Source organism: Sceloporus occidentalis, unplaced genomic scaffold (genome assembly GCF_023333645.1).
Source record: "Sceloporus occidentalis isolate IW3139 unplaced genomic scaffold, rSceOcc1.0.p SCAF_5, whole genome shotgun sequence".
In the NCBI taxonomy this organism is placed as follows: Eukaryota; Metazoa; Chordata; class Lepidosauria; order Squamata; family Phrynosomatidae; genus Sceloporus; species Sceloporus occidentalis.
The window spans coordinates 87,096,593-87,117,818 of record NW_028316985.1 but is presented as its reverse complement, the minus strand read 5'-3'; the positions used below and the strand labels follow the sequence as shown (position 1 = coordinate 87,117,818).

Genomic DNA, 21,226 nt, shown 5'->3' with positions numbered 1-21,226 from the left:
CTCAACATTAGGAGGAACTTCCTGACAGTCAGGGCTGTTCGACAGTGGAACAAAATCCCTCGGAGTGTAGTGGAGCCTTCTTCCTTAGAGGTCTTCAAACAGAGGCTGGATGATCATCTGTTGGGGATGCTTTGATTGAGAGTTCCTGCATGGCAGGGGGTTGGACTGGATGCCCCTTGTGGTCTCTTCCAACTCTATGATTCTATGATATAACACAAATCTTAAGATCACTTCACTGGCTGCCTATTAGTGTCTGGGCCCAGTACAAGGTGTTGGTTACCACCTTTAAAGCCCTCAATGGCTTGGGTCCAACCTACCATTGGGACTGTCTCCTTCTGCACACTTAGGTCCTCTGGGAGGAATTTGCTGCAACCTTGGCTGTCTCCAACCGCCCAGAAGACCTTTTCGGCTATAGCTCCCAGATTATGGAACGGCCTGGACGATATCTGCCATATTACCACGTTAAACAGCTTTAAAAAGGCTGTTAAGACGAATCTCTTCTGGCAGCCCTTTCTTGAATAGATACCAGGCCACCAAAAGAAAACTTAACTCGATGACCTGAGATTTGTCTATAGCCACTGTTATTTTGTTATTATTGTTACAGTTTTAAGCAAGTCTTAAATTGTAAATGGTTTAATTGTATTTTAAGAGGGGGAGGGCTTGGGGGTTACATTATGATGATGATGCTTATTATAGTTTATTTCTATAGAGCTGTAAATGGAATATATATTTTAATGTTGTACGCCTCCCCGATTGTGCTCCGCAGAGGGGTGGGATAAAAATAATTTTATTATTATTAGTAGTAGTACTGAAATATGAAAATGATGAGGTTAGAATAAATAACGACAAATGACTGAGGCATGTTTATTTTTATACTCGGGTGGGAAGTCAGAAATGCGGGATGCCGATATGGAATTCAAGAAGACAGATTATGAATGCAGTATTTGATGTATTGCTTTTTAAAAGGAAAAGAAAGAATAAAGAATATATATATTCAATTTAAAAAATTGAACAAGGGCATCACTCCAGAAGGAGGTCTTGTGTGGGGCTGAGGAGGAGGAGAGAGGTGGCCAGACTAAGCTGGGAGGAGGGGGGCTCCTTTGCAAGCCCCAAAGGCCTCAAGGGGAAGAGGGTTTTCCCCTCCACAAAGAGGCCAGTTGCCTCAGGGAAACTGGGGGCTCCCAAACTAGGAAAGCCTTTTGAGGGGGAAGGCATAACAAAGCCCCAAGTTTGGGGAGGCTCCTTCCCTCGCCTTGTATGGCTTTTCATCCCTCCCCTTCCCGCCCATTTGGGAGTTGGCTGCTTCTTTCTCCATCCCTCCTCCTCCTTTTCCTCCTCCTCTTTCTCTTTTCTCTCCTTCTCTCTTTCCCAGTCTCCCCCTTTATTATATTTTTGGCGGGCCCACCCTTCCTCCTCCTCCTCCTCCTCTCCCTTCAAAAGGAATAAATAAAGCAGGGAGGGTGCCCAGATTGAGCCAAGCAGCCCTGGCGAGTGGCTGGGCTTTTCCACCTCCTCCTCCTCCTTCTCCAGCTGCCTGTGGCTCTTCTTCCCTTGGAGCCTCCCTTCTCTCTCCATTTATTCTTAGTGTTATTTTTAAACTTTTGAAGCCCTTCCAGGATGATGATGATGATGATGATGATGCTGGCTCCTGGCTCCTGGCGTTGGCTCTTCTTCCTCAGCCTGGCCCTTTCCCAGGGCTTGGTGGTGGTCCCCATCTCGGCCGAGGGGCCCTTCCCTTCAGCCAACACGTAAGTCTTCTTGCCTGAGAAGGGAAGGATGGATGGATGGATGGATGGGGGAGAAGGAAAAGGGGGACCCAGCTTGGAGGAGGAGGAGGAGGAGGGAGAGAAGGGAGGGAGGGTGTCTTCTGGGGGTAAGCCATGAAAACTGGACACCAGATTGTGGGGGGACTGAAAGGGAGAAGGATATGTGTGTTGGGGGGGGGTAAGAAAAAAAGTAGGGGTTGGTAGTAGTTTTTGGGTGCTCTGAAAAGGGGGTTTCTAATGAGAAGCATAGGCTCCTACAGATGGAAGGAGACCCCCCAGGGCCATCCAGTCTGACCCTCTTCTGCATTGAAGGGACTCACAATCAAAGCATCCCCCCTGACAGATGGCCATTGGAAGAGACCCCTTTTTGCCATGCAGGAACTCACAATCGAAGTACACTTGACAGATGGCTATTGGAAGACACCCAAAGGGCCATCCAGTCTGACCCCCTTCTGTCCTGCAGGAACTCTGTCGAAGCATCCCCCTACCAGATGGCTATTGGAAGAGACCCTAAGGGTCATCTAGTCCAACCTTATTCTGCCATGGAGGAACTCTCAATCAAAGCATCCCTGACAGATGGCCATCCAGCCTCTGTTTCAAGACCTCCAAAGAAGGAGACTCCACCACTCTCTGAGGGATATAGATATACTCCTATTGATTCAGCCTAGGCTTCATAGAATCCTAGAAGAGATCCTAAGGGCCACCCAGTCCAACCTTCCTCTGCCATGCAGGAACTCACAATCGAAGCATACCCACAGATGGCTATCCAGCCTCTGTTTCAAAACCTCTAAGGAAGGAGACTCCACCACTCTCCAAGGGAGCCTCTTCCCTCCTCAAACAACAGCTCTTCTTCCCCTTAGGAAGTTCTCTTCCTGTCACTTGAATCCATTTTGCCCCTGTTGCCTTACTCTTTTGATTGGCAAGCTGCTTTGTGTCCCATTTTTTTGGGGGGAAAATAATAATAATAATAATAATAATGATATTGATAATACAGTAATACAGTTGGTACTCCTTACTCACCGATTTTTTAATCCACGGATTCAAGCATCCACAGCTTAAAAAAGAATATAAATTCCAAATAGCAAACCTTGATTTTTCCATGTTGTATAAGGGACACCATTGTGCTTTGCCATTATATTTAATGGGACTTGAGCATCCATGGATTTTGTTATCCACGGGCGCGTCCTGGAACCCAAACCCCAGCGGATAACAAGGTCCCACTGTAATAATAATAATAATAATAATAATAGTAATCATAATGATGATTGTGATTATGATGATGATAATAAGAGCCCGGTAGTTTGTTGTGACCCCACAGCTCTCTGACAGACCAGCCTGACTCTCCTCCAGGCTCCAAAGAGCCAGAATTCCGTAACATTGAGCCATGGAGATTAAAGCGGGATCGAACGGCATTCCTTCTGCAGTGTAGATGTGGCCCTAGCCTTGAGAATTTGAGAGCAGCTCAAAATAGACTTTTCCCAGCCACCCTTTCAGCTGTGCTCAGAGAGGAAAGTTTCCAGTTACATCCCCCACCCCTGTGCCTTGGATGGCTATTTTAGCCCAACCGAGATTTGCTTTTCTTTTTGTATTAAAAAAGAAGAAGGGAATGTTTGTTTTCAACACACACACAACACAACACACACTTGTTTGGGTCTCTCTCTCTCGCTAATCATTACCCCCCCCCCACCTTGAAGACTGTTTCCCCAAAGTCACAGCCCTCCTTCCATTAGATCCTAATCCATCCTCTGCTCATTGCGACCTGGATGCTTTCCAGCAGGAATGTTTTGACAGGTCCAGGGTTTGTTTTACATGTCTCTGTGTGTCATGCTTCCACGCATGTGCAAAAACCAGAGCTGTGGGTGGGTTGTTTGCTTTTTTTAAAACTGTGCTAAAAAATCTATATAAGGTATCTGAGCATCTTAAAGGTAGCGTCCCGTTACACGGCTAGACAGTGTGCAGTTTTAAGGCAGAACGCTGCTAATTTTGTGCCAGGGATTTGCTTTCCCGGACTGGTTTTGCCCGAATGCATGATGGCAGCAGACACTTATTAGCATAAAACTTGCCCACAGGAAGGCAGGCTTCACATCAAATATATATATAAATAATAATAATCATATAATTTATTTATATTCCATCTTTTCCCGAGGGAATCAAGGTGGATTACAACACAAATGCAACCATAAAATATAAGAGTAAAAATTCAGAATTATAAACAATCCCATATCCCAGCAATAAATAAAATGAAGGCAATAATAATAATAATTATAATAATAATGGAAGCAGCTCAGTGTTTGAGTCTTGACTAGGGACAGGGAGAGAGAGAGGGAGTTAATGCAACTATAAATAAGAATATTTATTGCTTGAGATTGGCTCTTCGATCTAGGTAGGTTAAATAAGAATATTCGTTGCTTGAGAACCACTTGGGTTCTTATCAGGCAATGGTTATCATTCAGCATCTCCATGTGAAAAGCTTGCTGTGGAGACATTTTGCATAAGACTGAATAAAACCCACCAACCGCAGCTTGTTTGACAGGGATGACTACCAAATGTACTCAGTTCAGTTGGTGCAGAAAGGAAGACATCCCAAGGATTGTCGCTGGCTTGGTTTGCCGATTGGCTAGTTAGCTATTCCAATTAGATTTCAATTCTTGGTGTTTCCGTTTCTCTTTAAGCTCAGCTGGGTGGCCCTCATGGCTGGAAGGAGAAAGTTAAACTGCTTGGAATAGATTGCCTTTTTAGAAGGGTTAGAGAGAGCCTGACTTGAGTTGGCACTTCACCATTTACCTAATTTCCTTAAGTTGGAGTTAGAGTTCACTCTTTGCTATTCTGGGGTAAAAGCAAGACTTATTCCCCCTAAGCTGTAATAACAGAATACCCTATGATTTATTTAACCAAACAAAATGGTTTATTTTTCCCCCCTTACATTTAAGTGTCTTGTCATTTTCTGTTGGGTGCCTGACACTTTCATTTTGGTCATCTAGTGTAAAGAAATATGGAACATGAACAAAATGAATAGGAGCCTAAGCCAGGATAAAAACCACTATTGTTTGCAACTTGTATTTGTGAGTAGAGGTACCGTTGGTTAGCCGGCACAATTAGGGTTAGATTTACAAGACACAGGGCTGTCTTGTAAATAGACTGCTATTTGTTGTAGCAAATAGGCTTAGAGTACAATTGTTTCTCGTAATGGAAAAACCATGCTATACTTTCCTATCCACTGCATGTGATAACCTTTACAAGACTGTGCTTTAGGACTGTTGCTTCTTTTTAAAGCCACACTCAGTTTTCCAGTTAGGGACTAAGCCACAAGGATAGCTGGTTGACATCTGTCTTTTTAATTTTAATTTTTTTAAAGCAGTTTTTTTTTAATTCAGTGTGTTAGATTGATCTATAAATACTACCAGGATTTTTGTTAACCCCTGCTGTACAGGATAGGACCAAATATAACCAAATTAAAGGTAGATATGACTGAGAAGAAAAATGAGGCAGCCAATTAGTTTATCCAGGCAAAATCTCGTGAGCAGCTGGGGTATGACTGGTTCCAAGGAATATTTCCTTTAATTAAATTTCAGAGAAAGACAGAGGGCCCCTGGCTTCTTTTTAATAATCCTATCATGAAAACAGATTCCATTTATTTAGTCTTCCATCTTTCAAAATAGCTTATGCTATAATAAAGTGTAGAGATATTGTCTGAGGAGGGAAGGAAAAATACATATATAGTAAAACAGCATTTTGGAAATGAACACTTTTGTATTCTAACTTCTGTGCCTAGTGTGAATGAGTGATTTTTTTTTAAAAAAAAATGTTTTTTTAATGTCTACAAAGATGTATTCAGGCTTGTTTTAGAGAAAACATAGATATTGTCAACACCAATTTGATTAAAAGGGCTGGAATTGGGCTGTTTCAATCCTAGTCCTTTGGCCAGTGTGAGTCGACTACCATTTTTGTCACACACGGCATAGCACTCTTTTGTTTCTGTGTGGACAGCTCTGCTTAGGGTGAACTTGTCTGTTGCTAAATGATGTGTAAGATAAACTTTGAGATGCTGCATGTGTAACTGATGATAAATCGTTCTATTCAAGAGCCTTAAGTGTGTTAGGAAACAGAACAGTTGGCTTTTATTTCGTAAAAATGATTTTGACATGGGAAAGAAGGTACTTTGTACTAATCACAGAAGGATATTTTGTTCAAAAACAGAAAGAAAGAAGATACTTTGCTTTTTAAAATTAATTGGAATGTTTTGTCCATATATATATATATATATATATATATATATGGAGGACTGAATTATTCCAATTTCATTGATAATTGTGTATTTCAGTGTACTTTCTCATGTTGTTAAACCACCAAATGTGTGTTTTGTCTTGCATTTAAGTAAATGAATTGAAAATAAGCCCAAGGCATTTCTTGTTACTTCAAATTTTCAGGATCTATTCAAAAGAAGCAAAATTAGACTGCCCCTTTTGGAGATAGGTAGATCCTTGTCCACATTAATAAGAAATGCTTGGTTTAAAAAAAGAGAATATAGACTTGGAAGCATTTTGTTATCCAGAAGAATTTTATCCTAGGAATCAAAAATATTTCAGACTTTACATTATCTTTTCACGAGTGGTAAAATTGTTGCACATTTGTGCCTTTTAACGTGTTTTGTCTGGTGGTGTAATTGTTTATGGCGACGGTTAATCATGGACAAGTGCCTTTATGAAAACTGAAGGAAGGCTGAAGAGGCAAAATATAGATTTTTCACTTGGCTGTATAGTGTCACTTCATGGTTTTCCCCATCACCTATGTTAAATACCGCTTGTAGTTGTAATACACATCATAAGAAAAGTAAGAATTCTTGGTAAAATATGACCACTCAGGAAGGTACAATTGGGTGCATATCATGTGTAGATCTTTTTTGTTTTTGGCCATCTGTTCTGTCAGGAGCCTTGTTGCTTTGTATGTGTGTTATGTGGAAATGTTTAGATGTGTTGACTGAGCACTATGCTTATTTTAGAGAACTGACAAAGAAGAGGTGAATACTGGAATATTTACATCATCCTTTATGCTCTTGGCTCTATATCACTTCCTGATAGTTGCTTAATTTAATATTGTAAAAATATTTAATATCACAAAGTTTTATCACTGACATGATTTTGGACTGAAATGCATCTTTACCAATGAGAAGAAATGAACCTAGAGGAAAAAGCATCATGTTCCTTTCGTTGGTATCCAAGTGTCTGAGAATTTCCCAACTCCAAGTTTCACTAAAAAGAAATGAGGTTGCTAAGGTATCTTGCTAGCACTTGATTTGTATATTATATTATATTAAGGATCTAGCAGCTGGAAAATATTAAACTGTAGATCTGTAACATTTTCCTTCTTTGAAATAATGGAACTTGCTTGCCTTTAATCAGACAAACACTTGCTTTTGGTCACTAAAGCACTGGAAAAGTCTTTGCGAACTCTGATAAAATGTTGCATGATCAGTGAGCAAAAACAAGAAACATAATATAAACTGGAATTAAAATGGTTCAGTAAAATATTCTGATTTAGGGTTGCCATATGTTAATTCCCTACCTCTAGATTTTGTTAGTTATTATGCAAATATGTTAATTATGTAAACCAAGTAGATTGCTGGGAAAGGGTTAAATATACCCCTCCCTAATTGCTTTCTTATTCTGAATCACCTTTCAGGGTTCTGTTACAGAAAGGAAACCAGTTTATATTTCAACTGTCCAAAAGGAAATTAAAAACTAACAGTTATATCAAAAGAAGTCTAAGGCTGTAATACTGTATACATTTTTCTGGGAGTAAGATTTATCGAACACATTGGATTTCACTTTGGAATAAACATACAATTAGCATTCTGTTACTCGATTAGAGTAACTCACATTTCACCTGTATCCTTCATCCTTTCTGATGTCTTTATGCATGAAAAGTCCACATTATAATCCTCATTGTATATAGATTGGTATCCGCCCCCCCCCCTCCCCAATAACTCTTAATGTTAAGAGAAAAGAAGTGGAAGATATTATGTTGCCAGTTAACTGAGAAACCCAGAAGAGAAGTCTCTCTGGAAACCATAGAGTTATTCTTTCCTTAATAAAAAAATGATCAAGTTTGTATTTTAGGGCATTTTCTGTAAAATGGAGACAACAGCATGACTTGCTCTAGGATATGAGTAGAATGAGAAAAGTTTGAGGTTAATACCATAATCACTTATGCTCCTAGAAGGGCAGGTTGGGAGCTTGTGTGGCACAAAGATCAGTTGCAAAGTTACAGGCTGTATTCACTGTTTACAATCAAACCTGTTGCAGCTTTAACTCTATATGGCAGAAATGTAGCAGATGCTGTAAAGACAGGCAAAGGCTGGAGTGAGAAAATCCATAGTTTCGAGGGTTGACATGATATGGACATTTAGGGCTTTGCTGGGTCAAAAGTGCAATGTGCATGTGGCTGCATGCAGCTCAGTAGAAGATGTTGCTTCTGCATGTAATGGGACTTTGGCTCAGACTGGGGATGATTTTGAGAAGTAGTGATTGAGCAGCACTGAACTCTGCTGTGTGTATGTGCATTTCTTTTGGTCTCAAATCCAAACTGGCCAAGGCCAGACAATAGTCAGGTAATACAGGCACCACTGTATTAATTTCTATTGGACAACTTGAAGCTATTGTATGGTTTTAGGAGAATATAGGCAAATTGTGGAGAGGTAGCTGCAGGTTAATGGCTGGATAGGCACTGGGGAAGGAGCTCACTCATCATAGTATTTGGGGTGGTTTAGTTAAGGAAAAAAGAGGAAATAAAGCACTAGAACAGAAGAATATAAAACTATGCATGGTATGAGGCAAGACGATAGGAAGATTGTTTCCCCTCCAACAGAATACAGTCGGCCCTTCTTATACACGGATTTCTTATACAAGGATTCAAGCATCCATGGTTTGAAAATGTTAAAAAAAAAATATAAATTTCAAATATCAAACCTTGATTTTCCATTTTTTTTATAAGGGACACCATTTTGCTATGTCATTATATTTAATGGGACTTGAGCATCCACGGATTTTGTTACCCATGGGGGATCTTGGAACCAAAACCCAGTGTATTACAAGGGTTCACTGTACTAGATGTGAGGTTTATTCAATAAATCTGAATAGTCAGTGATTCAGGACCGAAGAAAGGAAGTCACTCATCACACCAAATTGTGGAATTTGCTACTATATGGCATGGTGAAAAACCACCAAACTAGATGACTTTAAAAATAAGACAGATTGGTGGAAGATGGTTGGTAGTCAGGGTAGCTATCTACTACTTCCACAGCGAGGGCTAACATGGTTCAGTGGTTTGAATATTGGACTAGAACTCCGGGAGATCAGGTTTTCAATCCCAGTTTGCCTTGGGCAAGTCACCCTCTCTTAGGCTAAGGGGAAGGCAATAGGAAACCTCTGGAAACCCTACGATGTGGTTGTCATATGTTGGAGTCAACCTGAAGGCATACAAAAACATCACTTCACCTTGAAAGACAACTGTATGAGTGTGCAATGCCAATTGCTGGGGAACAACAGCAGAGAGGACTTTGGGTTTAGATAGGCTGATGTGCAGCCTCTGTCTCCTTTTTGCGATATAGATATAGCTATAATAATATATTTTATTTACTTTGGCATTAGTGCTATATGCTAAATGTTAACATTAATGGAAAAAAATATTATAGGTTATGAAGTAAGCCCTGAATCAAGAATTCACTGTCTGCTACTATCTTTTTGAATTTTTGGTAACTAGACTCTTAGACATTTCATTTTTCTGGCCAAGCAATGGCTATAACATAACAACCCTTCTTCTGATGCTCTGTCTAACAAAACAGTTGGCCTTCCTTATCCATGGATTTTTTTAATCCATGGATTCAAGCATCCATGGCTTGAAAATGTTTTGAAAAATGAGTAGAAATTCCAAATAGCAAATGTTGGTTTTCAATTTTATATGAGGGACACTATTTTGCTATGCCATTGTAGTTAATGGGACCTGAGCATCAATGGATTTTGTTATCCACAGGGGTTCCTGGAACCAAACCCCAGCAGATAACATTGTCCCATTGTATTCTTTACTGGCCAAAAGATAAAAGTCCTTTTTGGCTGGTCAGTAAACCACTCTAAAATAGGAACAGGCAAGAATAAAAAAGTCATCTTCCTTTCCTAAGTAGATTACATGACAATGGAGCCTGGTATTTTTTATGATAACTGTAACTGGCCATGTTGGCTGAGGAATTCTGGGAGCAGTAGTCCAAAATGTAATTTTCCAAGGCAGTCATTAAAGTAAATTCTCTGTAAATGAGGAGCTCAAACAGGGTGTTCAGTATCCAGTAACTAGGCACAGAGATACTGAAGTCGCAACCCATTCTTTGTAAATTGACCTTTGATGGAGCCTGGCATTTTGGGTAAAAGTGCTGCCTTCCATTGATTGATCACAAGAAATTCCTGTTGAAACTGGTGAATTATGCTTTCTTTCTGCCTGGGTTTTCTTCTCATTATAACATGGTGATCTATCAGGGTTACAGAAAGCCTTGTATCTTCTATTAATTACACAGGAGTTATTTCAACAAGCATGGGGTAGTATTCGTGTACGCAGGATAACGCTCTACAGGGGCATGAATAAAGTGCTTCAGGCAGAGAAAATGATTTTATGGGGACAGTGGAGATGTGAGCAAAAATGCCATTTCCCTCACAGCTTATATGTTGCATGTGTGCAATGAGAGTGAGGCTAACAGGTTCATAAACCAGATGGCAGGGATTGGCCATCCATGACTGTCCAGATGTTGTTGGATTGCTGTTTCCATGATCTTGTACTGACTCACTGATGTTGCAGTCTGACAACATCATGACGGCTGTACAATTCCCAACCCAGCCTTATAGAAATCTTGCAGGAATCCTGCACTTGTGTTGCATGTGGATGCTTTCCTTAGAAATGGATTTCGGCCATTCTTTTTTAGTCTTTACCCAAATACTTTATTGCCTTGGTCATTGCTACATGTTGCTCTAAGAAGCATTTCTGGTGAGGCTGCAAAACCTTGAAATGGAAAGTTTAAATTGATTCAAGGACTAATATCAATTTAAACCATGGCTTTATCGGTTTGCGTGCATTGTTGTCTTGTATGGACTCTGTATTATATAGTGAAAAGGTTGAATGAGTTACATGAATCGTCACCTGTTGAATATGAGTAGATGGCAATACATGTGAGAACTTTAGTCAGCCTCTTAAATTTGCCCAGCTGAAGTAAAGCAATTGCTTAAATACTTAAAAAGTACCTTGATGGTTTTACCAAGGAATTTGTTACCTGTCTAAAACCTTACTAAAAGAGCTACTCTGTGAAAATGACTACTAATAGATGGTCAAATGTAGTGCTTTGAGTTGGTTGGTATTTCCTTGACTATTTCAGGTGATTCTGGGTATGGACTCCAGAACGGGGAAGTAGGTATTAGACCTGAAGATTTTTTTCTTTTCTCTAGATAGTGGTAGCTGAAGATTGTTGTCCTGAGACTTCCATAAGGTAGACCAAAGCTTTCATCAAGCCTAAACTGGTTAATGTTTCCAATCATGGCATAGGAGAAACTCACCTATTTCTCCCATTTATTGGTCCGTGTGAAGCAGAGGATTTTCTTAACAAAACTCAAAAATTTAGTGATTTACTGCACGGCAGCAAAACTTTTTAGTCAGTGCAGATGTGCCCTAAGACTCCTTTACCTTGTTAGGAGTTTGTTCCGTGAGCAAAAATTGTAGGATGTTAACTGATAGTGAGAATAAGGCCAGATTTAAAAAAATTCTGCTGTGCCACTGCCACCCTGCATCACTACCAGGGTCATTCTGCCTTTTTCATTTCATTAACCAACCCATTCTACAATTGACAATTTCATTTGCGAATGATAATTTCACCCTTAAACCCAATCATTAGTATAACGGACAAACCTATATATTGCCAAAATGGAAAGCTAATAGCATTTTGTTAAAAAATGTAACCAACAGAGTGACTTCTTATTATCAAGAAGCACGACACCATAGAGGGCCATCAATGTAATGCAACTTATACCCAGAGACAATTAGTGTTATAACTGAGTAGAAGCATTTTGTTTTACAGACACTAAAGTTCGATCCCCTTTCCTCAAACCAGGTATGTGTATATTCCTTTAGCTTTGCCCAGTGTAAAGAATATACCTATACCTGGTTTGAGGAAAGGGACTTGAACTTTAATCTACTCTGTGCATAGATAGCACTTTAGGTAGGTCATCCTCACACTTTAACAGCTATAGGAATTTACTGTTCAAGTGAATGGCACAAGGAGCTAGCTTTTGTTCTGGAATATTTTACTTTGCTATCTTTTTCCTGTTAATCAACAGAAGTCTTTGGATTAGGCTACATCCTTGTTCCAGGGACAGGAGGAACATTCAGGAGCTGGGTTATTTCTTGCTTCTTGAACAATTTTCACTATTTATTTACAAGGATTGTAATGAGTTTATAAAAGAGATTGACATTATATGGTATCTACAAATCAGTGAGCTTTGGCAGTTAATTACAGTAATCCTTTTGCCTGGTTTTGAAGCAGCACATGAAATATGTTTGGAACAAATGCTTATAAATATTGTTATAAGCGATACCATTTTTCTAATAACTATCCCATCACCAGCACACTTTGTGCAGTCAACATCTTTCTGATGAATATCAGCTGAAACTATTTACAAATTTTCCAAATATTGATTTGGACTGTTTTCCTAAGAAAGATTTAGTGTGTGAAAAATAGCTGTTCTGACAAATGAATGTTTAAGGAGTGGTCCCTCATTATGCATATGGATCTAAGGAAGCTGGGAAGACCTCACGAATGTACAGGCTTCCTCCACTTATTGTCACCTTGCTTTCTGATGCCTCGCTCTGTTAGCACTTACAAATTACAGTCAAGTTCCATTAATTCAGCCAGGGTCCCATTCTTTCATCAGTTCTTCTTGCCTATGTGGCTCACTTGTGACCACTGATACACACACACACAGTGTTAATTTAGCTGTTAATTTAGCTTTTGTGTGCATTCAAAAGTGATATATAGTGTGTTCTTTATGTTTTTAGTAGCCAAAATGCATTTGCAAGCTAAAAAAGGGTCACGCCGTCTAGAGAGGATCTATCATTGCCCTCAACCCCATGTAGAAAAAAAATTGGCCAATTCTGGTCCAAAGCTTGATACTACTTAGTAGCATTTGTCCTAGCCACTTGGCTACTCTTTGGCTACCAAAAGAAAGCAGTAGACATATCTGTTCTAGGAGTATACCTGATTTCATCTGAGATAATAACCTGTGGTTATAGCTGAAAAGAGGATAGGGCACAGGATGGAACAAGAGTTTTATAAGTAAATCCCTGTTGTTGGAGCTAGGGTTTCTAAAAGTGAGGGGGAAAGAACACCTTTGCTGGTGATTCCAGATACTGTCACTTGGTTCTTTTTCTCATTTGATTAAACATTTTCTTAAGGGCATGACTATCCAGGGTTCTCTTCTCTAGAGAGGATAAAAGGTTTGTTTGTTTCTGACTGTATTCACCAAATACTACTTCAGAGTCGCCTTTTATTCGTTGCCGGAGAACATGGCCTAGCCGTGATTTTTCCGGAGCATGTGTGTATATCTGTGTGGGAAGTCTGATTCATCTGCCTCATATACACAGCACAAGCTTTTTATAGAACAAGTGAAATGGTGCTGTCATACCTGCTTCTTTCCAAAAGATGATTGGAGGCCTGGGGAATTAGGAGTGTAAATCCTAGCAGTCTATTCAGTGGTTGTAGGCAGATTGCAAAAGTAAGCCTAATTGCACTTAAACTTACCAAGGAGTCAGCAGAAACTGACAGCACATACCTTGAGAAAGGCAAATGTTGGTAGCATATGCTCATTCAGTCTGAATACAGCCCACCAGTGTAAGAAGTAAGCAAAACTAGGAGGATTAGCAAACTGCTGTGGGCTGACATGCATGATTTTTATTCACCCACCCACCTTCCTTCCTTTATTCCATTTCTCTTCTAGAAGTTTGCTACTACCTTGATTAATTTATTTGATACAATATATTGAATTGGGGAGCCAAGTGCTTTTTGTGTACAATAACAGATAATAGCTTTCTAATACATAAATACCAGCTCCTGCTGTTTGCTGATTTTTAAGATAGGTTTTTCTTATGTCTAATTATTATTGTGGACAATAATAATTATCACTATTCTTCACTAGGGACAGGTACAGTGTGGTCCTACATATGTTGGACTGTAACTTATATCGTCCCTCCCATCCCATCATTGATTATGATATTTAGGCTGGCTCCCAAAGTCTAACAGCATTGGGAGGCCCACACAGTCAGGATGAATGCTATGCAGACTCATTTGGGAGTTAATCCTATTTTACCTAGGTGATCTTATCTCTGAGCAGACATGTAAAGGATTGCAGGTTGCATTGACTCAGGCTACATTCATATGGCAGAAATAATCCGGTTGACACCACTTTGTAACTGCTGTGGCTCAATGCTGTAGAATTCTGGGAATTGTAGTTCAGTGTGGCACCAAAGTTCTATGACAGAGAATGCTAAATATCTTACATTTCTCAGAATTCAATAGCACTGAGTCAAGTCAAACTGGATTATTTCTGCAGTGTTGATGCAGCCCAAGTGATGGTAGATGGTGCTTCTTAAAGAATTAACATCTCTCAAGAAAATTTGGCTAGAGCACATCCTTTTGCTTTCGTTCTGCTATAGTTACACCGGTGTAGATATCTGCACCTTTGAAACAATTTAGAGCATTAATTAATCTGGATTCATAATGTCTTTTAACCACCAATCACTATGATGACTCTTGCTTTAAATTAGTAGAGATATTTACTGCTAGAAATACTTTTAATCTTTTTTGTATCTAAATAACAACAATTGTAATTGACTGCTTAACAATATTTAAGGCGACCAATAGTTGTTCTGGTTACAATTCAGTTTATATATACATACACACACAGACACACTATATATAACATGAAGTGTGCTCAAATTATCACAGATATTACACTATAGCCCAAAAACATGCTGCGGAAATAATCCAGTTCGAGATTGCTTTAACTTCCTTGGCTCAGTGCACCAGAGTTCTCTGACAGAGAAGGCTAAATGTCTTACAAAATTACAGTTCCCAGAATTCCTAGCATTGACCCAGGGTAGTTAAAGTGGTCTCAGATTGGATTATTTCTGCAGTGTGTTTTGGATCTATGAAACACATTGGTATTCATTCTGGCCTCCTATCCAGAAACTCAGGTTTGGGACATTATTTGGCACGTCTATCTATTATTTATGAAAAAGAGAAACTTTTCAGGGAAGATAGTGCCTTTAGGTTATTTAGCATTGCCATATTTTTTTTACTCAAATGTATTATTTTGAGACATTACGAAACTTTAGCAGAGTGGTCTTTTGATTACTATTAAGAGGTGTCCTCTTCCAAATGTTTTTTAAAAATATCACTTTTTTTTGCTTCCTGTGATAATGAATTCCAATGCAATCGTTGTATTTGTCAAAGTGGGTGGATACAGAACATTCCCTTGCATCCACCCACATAGTGGCACTGTACAAACTTTTAGAAAGAGACACCTCTTAATAGTGACCAAAAAGACACTTTCATAAAAGTTCAGCTATGGATTCATCAGCACCGCTGCAGGAGTCTTTGTATAGCTTTAGTCTTCTTAGAGATGTTGAATAAATGCATGGGATGAGAGTCTTTCCAACTCCGTTCATGATCACTGAAAAGGGCTAATATAGAGATCAGTGTATGTAACTTTTGACTCATAGACAACACTGGCTGAGCCAGTGGCTCAGGGATGAAAGTCAAGGACAAGCGCTCATGCCCAGTATCTTTAGATGAATGCATTTCTGAAGACATTTTTCTAACACATCCTTATGCTTTGCCATGCTAGTGTATAAGATGGAAGACATTTACCACCATGAAGAGTTAACAGTGGCCTATGTGCAATACTGAAGGCTGTGCCATCAGTATGGAAGATTAAACTTCAAAGCAAAGTAACTCATTTGTTTTGTTTTCTTTTTTATTAGGGAAGTTGAGATCTCAGTTCCACACCAATAGAAACCTCCCCCTGGAGGGTAGAAAGACTGTATAAAATGAAATGTGTTACATTTATTACACCCAGGGGAATAGTAATGTATCAAAGAAGAAACCATGCATGATATCGGCTGTACTCATTTGTCTTCCCTTTAAATGACGAGCTCTTTCTGACATCATTTGGTTGCCTGTGTTTTGCTGGAAATAGACTATGACAAATAAGGTGGCTGGCTGTTGTGAGACTTGGTAAATTACATTTTGATTAGCAGAGTTAGATACGTTGTTACATGATGACTTTTTAAACCATGAATCCCACTAAAAGTCAATATTTCATTTTGGATGAAGAGAATACATAATCAACATGAGAAAATGGGCATTTAAAAAAAACCCCTAAAGATAATAAACCCACTGTTCCTTTTACCACTGATCCCACAAAATAGCTCACAATAATACAAATTAATATCTAGCATGAATGTGAATGTGTTAAAAAGGGTTATTTTCTCCCTTTGGCCTCAGTACAGATTTTTAAAATATTTCCTTTTAAAATTGTATTTTCTAAACATACAGATAAATTATTTGCATTAATAAATATGTGATAAGCCAGTGGTATTAATGGTCAGCTCAAATACATGAGCCTCCCTCCACCATTTTGGGGTGGATTGTCTTCTCTTTCACTTAGTCAATGGTCTGTCCAGTGGTTTCCCATGTTTTTAGAGTGTGAGGCCTAGAAGATTAATTATCTTCTGGGATTAGCATGCAGTTATAAATTTACATAGAGGTAAAGACAATAACTGCTTATCCTGCAAGTAAGAATGAATTCAGGTTTTCAGATACCAAAGTCGGTGCAAACGTCAGCATCAGCATATTCCAGGTGGGAGGATCACATCCTGGCCATTGTGTACTAGGCAGGAAAAGCTGTGGGAGTAGGAGAGAAAGAGAACAAGAAGATCTGTTGTCAAAAGCTATTTCCTCATGTCTTCCTCCGTCACCACTTTATAAGAGAAAAGTTGGCTTCTTGCAATAGGGGTGGGAAACTCTGTTAATCTTCCTCAAGTTCTTTCCCTCTTCAGTAGGTAGAAATTCACAGTTCAGATAATTTAAGAAAACCCCACACGCAATGAAATGAAAATCCCTGCCATTTGCACTGGCCAAAATTCAATCAGTATACAGTTGTCCCTCCATATTCGCTAGGGTTGGGGGAACAAGACCCCCGTGAATATGGAAAAACCGCAAATAACAAAAACACTGTTTTTACCTGAGAGGACACCTCTCTAGGAATCTCTAGGTCCTCCAGTGCAACTCTGTGGTCAATGTCCAACATACACTGACCATAGAACGGCACTGGAGTAGCTACAAATGGTCTTTCAGTGCAACTTTTAGTGCTTTCTAGCGCAGTGCTTCTCTGTGTCACCAGTCCCCCCCCCCCAATTGATCGGGGTACTATATTTATGCCATATTATTATTATATTTGCATAATTTCTTAGAAACGCACCACACAGTGGCATGTGATGGTTCACAGATTGTCACCTCTCCACCACTTTGAGTAGCTCTGCTTTAGCAGAAGAGTTGTAAGTATCTCATCAAGCTGAAAATCACAGGATCCTGTCACTGGAGCCATAGAATGTAAAAGTGGTATCAAGCCACTATGGATGTGCAGTGTAGATACACTCCATGTCAGCAGTAGGGTTACTTATGAAGTATGGTCATCTGCCATTTATTATTATTATTATTATTATTATTATTATTATTCAAGCACTGTAGGTTTTACACTTTATAAAGTGAAAGAACACAAAATACAAATAACATTCTGCCTACAGTGTGCAATCTAAATGCTAGAACAAGAATGATAAAATTAACAGCATATAATTATAATAACAAATTTAAAACAATAAATTATAAAGTAGAACACAGCAATACAAGTATCAGTAATAAAATCATAAAATCATAACATCCACTCTGGGTTCTTAAAATGATTAATTCATTATGATAGAACTGTCCCAGGGCCTTATTTGTGAGCCCCAAAGTCTGATCAAACATGATAACATTTTCATTTGAGAATAAGTATTTGGGTTGGTGGGTGCAGGAAGAGGATTGAATAAAATCAGAGGAGGAACGAGAAGAAAAAGAAACAAGCTTTTGTAGCAGACTGCAAATGTATTCTTTTACCTCTCAAAAAGAGTAAGATGGTAACAGGAATAGTGATAGTTTGGATGGAATATTCCAGAGTTCTATGACAAATGCAAAGTTAATAGGACTGAAATCATTGCAAGGAGATGCTGTAAAAAGGGTTAGAAGCAGACTTTTGGAGAAAGATAAAGCTCTTCATAAAATATATGTGTATTTGTGCAGGTTTGTATTAAAAGGTATACAGTACAATTGTGGATTTTGTTATCCAGACATGGCTTGAATTTTTTGTACTCTGTATGACATCCTAGTAACCCCTATGTGTCATCAGTTGTGCAGTTTATAGTCTAGCTAATATCCTGGGCCATAGTTGCTAGAGTGATACTGGAGTGCTTAATTAGGATTAGAGCATTATCTGTGCATGTACCCAGTGGCATTAATAGAAGTTAATGCCTGAGTCTCATTCTGGATATCACAAAATACTATATATTTCATCTGGTATCAGTAGACACTAGATCAGGCTTCCAGGTGTAATGAAGATTGTACATTTTTAAAAGACTATAAGTGTCTGACATCCCCAAGGATCCTCATCTCTTACTATATGTACACAGTTGAAAGAATATGAATTCATATCAGAATCTAGCATTAATTTTTATATTATAATGCCAGATGTTCTAGGAGTAGATAAAGTAATTAGACATTTTCTTTATTTGCATCTGTGTTAGATGGTCACTTAAGTCTACACTTAATGGTGTTTTTGAAGTCTTATTCTCTAATGGTTTACAATTCTGTATTCAATGAAACAATCTTTATAATGAATAATTACTATTCCCAGTAAAATATGACAAGTTCTTATCTTGCAACGTGGCTGCAAAATAAAATGCTTTTTACTACATGTACAGAGTGGGGTTCAGATTGCTCTTGGGCATTTCGGAGCTGTTTCCTTCTGCTTTTAATCTTTCACCATCTTTCTAGTGTAGCTGGAACTGACTATACCTCCTTGGCCACCAGTCTACCATTCCTCAGTACCTTTGTGTCCCGTCCCTGCCTCTCTTTGTTTGTGGTACAAATGTCTTTGTGGCTTTCCTCTTAGTTTCTACATGAAGGAATAGTCCTGTTTCTCTGTGTAGTTGTGTTCTCTTTTTTTTAAAAGATGTGTTCTGATTAGATCATTGCTTCTTAAGTTATCTGATGTGTCGGACTATTAATTTCCCCCTAGTGTGCCAGAGATTGTTATTATATGGAATTTATTGCTTGGGCAAATAAGCTGGTTCACCTCTTCTGGCTTCAATTCTGGATCTGGGATGCCCCCGTATGTTATCATACCTAAATTGCCGCTGATCTAGATGTGATGCCACTGCCCGGATGCATCCTGGGATGTAGCCTCACTCAGCCAGCCAATTTTTGAAGTCGGAAACTCCCCAATTTCGAAAAAGTGCTGGCTGAGTGAGGCTTTGAACCAGAATGCATCCAGGTGGCGGCATTGAGGCAATATCGGTGGCGATTTAGACATGATAACATCTGTGGACATCCCGGATCCAGAATTGTAGCTGGAAGCAATAAACTGGCTTATTTGCTCAAGCGATAAGCCCCTTGGCTACAGTTTTCAGCTCCTTTCCTGAAAACCTGTGGCTCTTAGGCTGTCCATCGACCTCATTTTGAGTAACCCTGGATTAAATTGTGGATACTCACAGTGGCAAGGTGCTTTCACAAGACCATTTTGCTTTGTGAATAGTCTGCAAAAGCTGTTTGTGAAATATCGGCCAGGATAATTTCATCTAGTTTTTATCTTCCTGCCCTTTGCTCCCAGTTGCCCTTTGTAGAGTATTGTCTTAGACATTAATCAGGGCTCATTTATTCCTCGGGGTTTGCCCTTTATTTGTTTGTTTATTTGCTTGAATCCCCATTTACAATGTTATCAGTGGGGCCATAGTACAAGAGGAACAGAGACAGTAGAGACAAGTGTAAGCATTAATCCCAGGCTTCATCAGAAAGTCCTGGGAGCATTAAAACTACCTCTAGCCAGGGGTTTAAAATGGCACAGGTGGTCTCAGGAAAATAGACTGGAACAGGAGCTGTGTTGTTGGGATTTAAAAAACAACAGCACATGCAGGTGTGACTCCCAAGACTTTTTGTATGGCTTGTGTGTGTATATGTGCCTTCAAGTCTGCCAGCTTACGGCAACCCCATGAATTTAATAGGGTTTTCTTAGAAAAAAAGTGGTTTTGGCACTTCCTTCCTCTGAAATATAGCCTGATATTTATTTGTGGTCTTTTATCCACGTAGTAACAAGGGCTGACCCTGCTTAGCTCCCAAGATCAGATAGGATCTGGTTCTATGCAGAAAAAAAACCAAAACCCTCTTCTAGTGGAAATCATCTCTTCTCTGGCAGTGTGGAAAGTTTCCAGCTTGCCCTGTTAACACTTGGTAATTAACATGGACATGCACAAACTCTTGCTCCTGATACTTGCGTCACCTGGGACAAGCTGATTAATAAACTAATGATTACTTCCTTGGCTGAGAGTACAGTAGCTTTTGGAAGGGAGCGATTAGAAAGCTTAAAAACACATGTCTGGATCTAATCAGAAATCCTACCTACTTAAGGTTTGTTTCCAGATGCATGGTCTTGTTCTGTTCTGTGTGTGTGTATACCCCCCCCCAACACACGTAGATGTGGATGTATACATAATACATACAATATAATGAATGGTTGTGGGTTCAGAGGTTAGGTTGATAGAAAGCTCTAAAGATGTTAGAGTAGGATTTGGCTGAGCTCTTTTCAGTTTGTTGCACCGGAAGGGATTAATTATCACCACAGTTGCACAATATTGATGTTAAGGGATGCATCAGACTGCAGGATTTCCATGAACCTTGCTGATGTGCAATGTGATGGTATTGTTCTGATATACACAGACTAGTTCCTCTTGTCCTATCTCTGTGGAATTGGGCACGATTTTGCTGATCACTGATTATAGGAACGTAAAGCATATAATGGTTTGGGTAACTGTATTGTGTTAGCTGCTTTCCATCTTTAAGGCCTCATCTGCACAGCAGCAATAATACAGTTTGATGCTACTTTAACTGATATGGCTCAGTGCTATGGATTTCTAGGATTTGTAGTTTTATGAGCTATTTACCCTTTTCCGTCAGAGTTCTGGTGCCACGGCAGATTACGAATCCCAGGATTCCACCGGATGGAGCCATGACAGTTAGAGCTGTGTCAAACTGCATTATTGCTGCAGTGCAGATATTTATTGTTAGCTGC

At 39.3% G+C, this 21,226-nt stretch overlaps 1 protein-coding gene across 4 annotated transcripts in view; it reads left to right on the top strand.

Moving 5' to 3' along the window:
• Positions 1 to 1,317: 1,317 nt before the first annotated feature.
• Positions 1,318 to 21,226, top strand: part of CACNA2D1 (calcium voltage-gated channel auxiliary subunit alpha2delta 1) — a 463,694-nt gene continuing 443,785 nt past the window's right edge. For all 4 annotated transcript variants that reach the window (XM_089524632.1, XM_089524630.1, XM_089524631.1 and 1 more), the window contains exon 1: positions 1,318 to 1,748. In XM_089524632.1, coding sequence (XP_089380758.1) covers positions 1,618 to 1,748 — 131 coding nt within the window. In that variant the 5' untranslated portion in view covers positions 1,318 to 1,617. The remainder of the gene's footprint in view (positions 1,749 to 21,226) is intronic.